Below are 7,500 nucleotides of genomic sequence, written 5' to 3' on the forward strand. Positions count from 1 at the left end.
AGTGGAAAGAGTGCTCGTGATTGTGCACGTCTGTTTTGCGGTGAAATATTTCCTCCTTTTAAAAGCAGGTGTAATCAAATTGCGGTTAAATGCATCAGTAAGAGAAACGTTCAAAGACGACAGAATCGATATTCAGAGCACCGGCACCAGAGGCAACCTTAACTTTCATTGGCCTTTCTAATGTCTAGATTTCACTTTCACATCATCCTACCCGCTAGAAGTAGTTGGAGTATTTTCTTAAGTGGAGTAGAATACTGCTCTGCATTATCTCTCTGCTTGTTGACATCTTCTTATCATGTATTGTATTATTTCATGACTGCTAAACTTTGGATTCCTTTTAATGTCATCAGCTGACTCCGTCCAACTTGTGATTGAATCATGCCGTTCAGTTGTAGGCAGTGCAAATTGTACAGCGGAGAGCTCAGTGTGGGCTTTCTGCGGATTGAACATGGCGTTGATAACGCTGCGTTTGCAAATATACATAAATCATGCCACATCAAAAGAACCAAGGACAGGCAGAGAAAGTGTTGCAAGATGGCACAGTGTGTTTTAGTGCGGGCCACAGGAAATTGTGTGTGTGTGTGCGTGTGTGACAAAACATGTGAGGAGAGGGTTAGGAGAAAATATAGAGTTGAAAATAGTGTGAAAATAGAAAGATGAACACATTGCAGAAGATAATACGATGGAAAAGTGTAGAATATAATACGATGGAAAAGTGTAGAATATAATACGATGGAAAAGTGTAGAAGATAATACGATGGAAAAGTGTAGAATATAATACGATGGAAAAGTGTAGAATATAATACGATGGAAAAGTGTAGAATATAATACGATGGAAAAGTGTAGAGGCGCAGGGGGAGAGAGGGCATGGGAGACAGACAGTCTGTGAGTGATCTGCAGAGATGGAGAGAGAGAGAGAGGGATAGAGTGGGAGAGAGAAGAGAGAGATGAGGGAGAAATCTGTATGCTCTACCTGATTCTCACAAAGGCTTTGGGAGCACTGTGTAAGCTTCCTCAACCAGAGAGACAGATATTGACCACACAGCCTGGTGTTACATGATGCTGGCTGTTGAATTTCCCCTGGGGATCAATAAGTATCTATCTATCTATCTATGAAAGAGGGTGCAGGTGTGTTTAACCTCAAGTGTGTGTGTGTGTGTGTGTGTGTGTGTGTGTGTGTGTGTGTGTGTGTGTGTGTGTGTGTGTGTGTGTGTGTGTGTGTAAGAGAGTGAGACTAACTCCCACTTTCATCCAGTAATGAGCAGGTAATCACACAGCAATTATTCATGCCACAATTACACGGGCGGAGAGGGGGAGAGAGGGAGGGAGGTTTTAGAGCTGTTGCTATGGTGATACCTGATGAGAGCGAGGCTCTGGAGACGGCGATGGAGGGCGTGGCTGAACCAGTCCGACTCCTCCCAGCCAACTTCTCAGGGATGCTCTCACTGCTGCGGAGGCTGTACACACTCTCAGCTCCATCAGGCTACACACACACACACACACACACACACACACACACACACCAGACGCACACACACACACACACACACACACACACACACACACACACCAGATACAGACACACCAGACACACACAACAGACACATCATATCAATATACATGTATAAGTATAAGTATAAGTATATTACTTATATGTATGTGTGTGTGCGTGTGTGTGTTTGAGTGTGAGTGTGTCTCACCCTTCTACGGCCTTCAAGGTGTGTGGGTGACTGTGCTGATTGGGCTCGTTGGTTGTTTGGCACTGTTGGTAACCCTGACGACCCAACAGCAACCACACTGCTCCTGTGATACACATACACACACACACACACACACACACACATTGAGAGTGAGCTTACACACAACTCCATGTCTGTAGTTTATCCATGAAATCCTTACCAACCCACACACCCCACACACACACACACCCCTTCAGCCATATGATCTTTAACTTCTTCAACCCCCCCCCCCCACACACACACACACACACCTTCAGCCATATGAAGCCAGCAATCACACACACCTTCAGCCATCTCCTGGTTTGAATCCTACCTCACAGGACGCTCGTTTAACGTATCATGGCCTGGTCAGCTATCTGCACCTCACCATCTCACCACAGGGGTCCCCCAGGTGCTCAGTGCTGGGCCCCCTTCTCTTTGCTATCTACACCACCTCCTTGGGACAGATTATCCGTTCGCATGGCTTCTCATACCACTGCTATGCAGACGACACACAGCTCTATCTGTCCTTTCCACCTGATGACCCCTTGGTTTCAGCACGGATCTCAGATTGCCTCTCAGACATAGCTACATGGATGAAGTCACACCACCTCCAGCTGAACCTCTCAAAGACTGAACTACTGGTCCTCCCAGCTAAACCTACCATACATCACGACATCAACATCAAATTTGAATCCCTGTCTGTTTCACCTACCAGGACTGCAAAAAATAGTTGTTATCGACAACCAACTAAACTTCTCAGATCATGTTGCCTCAGTCGCCCGGTCATGCCGTTTCGCACTCTACAACATACGGAAAATCAGGACTTACTTGACTCAAGATGCTACCCAACTTCTGGTTCAGGCAATAGTCATCTCACGACTCGACTACTGCAATGCCCTCCTGACAGGTCTCCCAGCCTGCGCAGTGAAACCACTTCAGATGATCCAGAACGCGGCGGCGCGCCTGGTCTACAACCAACCCAAAAGGGCACATGTTACCCCCGCTGCTCATCCAGCTACACTGGCTACCTATGGCGGCCCGCATCAAATTCAAGGCTCTAACGCTTGCCTACAAAGTAGTCTCCGGTTCTGCTCCCACCTACTTGAATGCCCTCATACAGACATACGCTACCTCCAGACCGCTGCGCTCCTCAGACGAACGACGTCTAGCTCTACCACCGGTACGCTCAAGCCAATCCAAACTTTTCTCATCTGTTGTTCCTCGTTGGTGGAACACACTGCCAGCTCCTACAAGGGCAGAGACATCCTTCTCCATTTTCAGAAAACTCCTGAAGACCCAGCTCTTTAGAGAACATCTCCTCTCATAGCAACACTTACAACAAGTCTTACTGATCCTAGCACTCACCAGTCATCTCAAACTGACAAGTAACTGTTAAAAACAGCACTCACTGATGCACTTATTCTTACTGTACTCTAATGTTTTTAAATTGTCCTAAAATTGTTGAGAACTGCTCTAAAACTTAAACTGTTTACTATGTTGTTAGTCGCTTTGGCTAAAAAGCGTCAGCCAAATGTAATGTAATGTAATGTAATGTAATATGATCTTTAACTTCTTCAACCCCCCCCCCCCCCCACACACACACACACCTTCAGCCATATGATCTTTAACTTCTTCAACCCCCCCCCACACACACACCTTCAGCCATATGATCTTTAACTTCTTCAACACCCCCCCCCACACACACACACCCACACACCCCTTCAGCCATATGATCTTTAACAACTTCTTACCCCTTCCTCTTGGCTCCACCCTGATTGGACCGGGCAATGCTGCGCTCTGATTGGGCAGTGGGCGACCTCTCTGAGCGGGGCGTGGGAGACCTGTCCTGTGATTGGAGAGAAGGCTTCCTGGTGGGACTTCCATCTGAAAATAAAGCACATCTATGGTAATCCTGAGTCTGGTAAGAACGGATTCAAAAGAGCGTCTATGGTCATCCATATGGTAAGGACGGATTCAAAAGAGCGTCTATGGTCATTCCAAGTCTGGAGAAGAGGGATTCAAAAGAACATCTATGGTCAAACAGAGTCTGGTAAAGAGGGATTCAAAATAATGTCTATGGTCATCTAGAGTCTGGTGAAAAAGGATTCAAAAGGCGTCTATGGTCAACCAGAGTCTGGAGAAGAGGGATTCAAAAGAATGTCTATGGTCATCCAGAGTCTGGTGAAGAGGGATTCAAAAGAGCATTTTCTGTAGGCTAGGCTACTGTGTGACATGCTTTACACTACAGCATAAAAATCAACAATAGGCTATCAACATGTTTGCAGTATCACTGTTGCAGAAATACAAGAAGGCATCCTCTTGATTGTTTGTACATTTTTGCACATTCCAACATAAGGAAGCAGCATGAGGAAACTTGTCGTTTTTCTCCCTCATGTTCTAACTAATTTTGCGAGTCTGCAGTATCAGCGAGTACAGCTGTTACAAGAGGGTCTGGCGTCCCTTTGTTATGATGCACTTCCTGCGATGGTCACTCGTCTCTAAATGACTTAACTCCCTCTCGTCTGGTGAAGAGGGATTCAAAAGAGTGTCTATGGTCATCCAGAGTCTGGTGAAGAGGGATTCAAAATAACATCTATGGTCATCTAGAGTCTGGTGAAAAGGGATTTTAATGCCTAAACCAAGAAATAATGGACAGAAAATTCTATTTTTTTAAATCTGAAGTCTCAATTAGGCCCTTTAACAAAATCTAAAAAAATAAATAACAAAAATAATTTGCAAGTGTGTTTTTTTGTTTGCATGATATTTGATACTTTCGGCATTACATGCAATTTTTGTTTGTATCATATTTGATACTTTGGGCATTACACACAATTTGGGCAATAACAAGAACTTTGCAATATGTAAGATCTTTGGATATCCATAACATTCAAATCTTTTTTTTCTTTAAACAGCTGGCTTTTTCCATTCTTTTCTTTCATTTTGAACTTCAAAAACTGTTTCTTTGTATAACATCTGCATCTTTGAACGTTGAAACGACAGTCTTTTCTTTCCTTTACTTTGCCAAATGGTAAGCAAGGAAACAGTTCCTGTTCTTGTTTAGGCAGAGGTGGACATTGCATTTTACACCGAACACATAGGAGAAGTGAAGAGTTTCTTTGCAGTGCTTGCACCTTTGTAGTGTTCAGGATGGGAAGTGGTCAACCCCATCTCTCCTACAGTAACATCTGGAGGAACACTGCATAGTGGCCTCTTCCGTGGTGGGGTATGTGTTTGTGATGGTGAGGAGTGTGGCGAAGGGGAATGTGATGGAGAGGACAGTGGCCTATACCAAGTACCATCTCCTGGTTTTCAAACTGTATTTGTACAGAGCAGGGCAGAGAGCATATCCAAAAACTCAACACCACCCATAAATTTGTTGTAGGTCTCCACAATGGCTGTTCTGGGAACCATAATGTATATGTCTTCCGATCCCAGTGTTTCACCTGACCTTGGGGAGTCCAATTTATATCTTCCACTTCATCATCTGTCTCTACAAGGCCCTGTATGTCGCTCAAATTGCCATCAAGGAAATTCAGGACATATTCAGTAGAGAACTTCCTTTTAGCCTTTTCCCTTTTAGCCATCTATAAATTAGCCATAGATATTTATGAATTATGAATAAGAGTTATTCATTATTTGTTGTGAATATCACATTTCAATCTGTAAATTGTGTAATTGATTCATTAAAAAGCTGTATTATGGACTATGGAAGACATAAAATACATATAACATCCAGAAAAAAATAACTATGCCCATTGAAAGATTTACCACTAAATACCTGCTGTATCAATTGTGATACAAACATTTTCTGCTCGATTATACACCAAACTACATTTTAAAATTTTTGGAAATTTTAAGTTTTTTGAACAAAGTCATTTTTAATCTTAAAATATTGATAAATATGTAAAGGTAAATCTCACCATAAAATGATCAAATTACCAATATCCTTGACCTTTACATAATCAGCAGGGTACTAAGGAGATTCCACCATTTTGAATTTTAACAAACTACATGTCAGAATTGTTGTAGTGCAAAAGGTATCCAACAGGGGGCAGAGGACAAGTAATAGATTGTATACAACAGGGTTTTATGCAAAGTTTATATCTCATGGTGATGCAATGGGTCTCAGAAATGCATGTCTCAAATTTGATACGCACGGCATTAAAGGGTTAAAAGAGCGTCAATGGTCATCAAGAGTCTGGTGAAGAGGGATTCAAAAGAGCGTCTATGGTCATCTAGAGTCTGGTGAAGAGGGATTCAAAAGAGCGTCTATGGTCATCTAGAGTCTGGTGAAGAGGGATTCAAAAGAGCGTCTATGGTCATCCAGAGTCTGAGACAGTACATAGAGATGCTACTGTGCCAGTAGGTGTTCTTCCTGTATGTCCAATGGTGTCCTGAGGGATCACCAACTATTCAGATTGTTATAAAGGAGAAAGAAGGACAGTGATATAGATGAATATGTGTGTGTGTGTGTGTATATGTATGTGTGTGTGTGTGTGTGTGTGTGTGTGTATGTATGTATGTGTATATGTGTGTGTGTGTGTGTGTGTGTGTGTGTGTGTGTGTGTGTGTCTGTGTGAAAGAGAGAGTGTGTGTGTGATCACCTGCTGGGCTGGTCATGATGGACTGTTTGATTATGTCACTGCTGGGGATGGAGGCTTGGCTGAAGCGTTTAGAGCGCTCCTCTAGAAACCACTCTCCCGTGGCCACCTTCAGCTCCCTACACACACACACACACACACACACACACACACACACACATACGTGTACACACACACACACACACACACGCACACACACACACATACATACATGTACACACACACACATACGTGTACACAAACACACACACAAACACACACACACACACATACGTGTACACAAACACACACACACACACACACACACACACACACACACACACACACACACACACATACGTGTACACAAACAAACACACACACACACACACACGTGTACACAAACACACACACACACACGTGTACACAAACACACACACACACAAACACACACACACACACACACACACACACACACATATATGTGTACACAAACACACACACACACACACACACACGTGTACACAAACACACACACAGACACACACAGACACACACAGACACACGCACATATATTTATATCATACAAAACAGAGAAACCAATTCTGCGTGACTTGGCAAACATGTCCTTACTGACTGTGAGTTTGCTGACAGATGCACTTTGTAGGGGCAGGTGTGTGTGTGTGTGTGTGTGTGTGTGTGTGTGTGTGTCTGTGTGTGTGTGTGTGTGTGTGTGTGTGAGTGAGTGTGTGTGTGTGTGAGTGAGTGTGTGTGTATGTGTGAGTGTGAGTGAGTGTGAGTGTGTGTGAGACTCACGAGATCTTGGTGCAGACTGTGCAGCGTGTGACTTTGGTTCCTGGGGGTGTGGCTGTGCAGAAGCTGCAGACTCGGTGTTGGCACTGGTCACAGACACGCCCCCTCTGAAGGACCAATCCCAGCGCCCGCAGGCACACCGCACACTCCCGTTGCTCCGCGTCGCTACGACGACCACGCCGCTTGATCTCCAGCAGCTCATTTTTCAGCTTCCTGCCAGGGACAAACAAACCGACCAATCATAGCAGCAGCAGTGGACAAACAAACCAACCAATCACAAGAACACCTTGGGGTGATGGATAAACAACTGACCAATCACAAGAACACTTTGGGGTGATGGAGAAATTTTAAATTGTAAATAGAAAGTCACCTTGTTGCTTTGACAG

At 44.0% G+C, this 7,500-nt stretch overlaps 1 protein-coding gene across 3 annotated transcripts in view; it reads right to left on the minus strand.

Moving 5' to 3' along the window:
* sytl5 (synaptotagmin-like 5) overlaps window positions 1-7,500 on the minus strand; it is a 52,638-nt gene that overhangs the window by 26,519 nt on the left and 18,619 nt on the right. For all 3 annotated transcript variants that reach the window (XR_006025018.1, XM_042070686.1, XM_042070672.1), the window contains exons 3-7: window positions 7,118-7,327; window positions 6,326-6,441; window positions 3,473-3,605; window positions 1,701-1,803; window positions 1,357-1,483 (exon numbers count right to left, since the gene is read on the minus strand). Coding sequence is in view for 2 of the 3 variants with exons in the window: in XM_042070686.1 (XP_041926620.1) it covers window positions 1,357-1,483; window positions 1,701-1,803; window positions 3,473-3,605; window positions 6,326-6,441; window positions 7,118-7,327 (689 nt within the window). In the remaining variant the exon portion in view is untranslated. The remainder of the gene's footprint in view (window positions 1-1,356; window positions 1,484-1,700; window positions 1,804-3,472; window positions 3,606-6,325; window positions 6,442-7,117; window positions 7,328-7,500) is intronic.

This window comes from Alosa sapidissima, chromosome 2, assembly GCF_018492685.1.
Source record: "Alosa sapidissima isolate fAloSap1 chromosome 2, fAloSap1.pri, whole genome shotgun sequence".
Taxonomy (NCBI): domain Eukaryota; kingdom Metazoa; phylum Chordata; class Actinopteri; order Clupeiformes; family Clupeidae; genus Alosa; species Alosa sapidissima.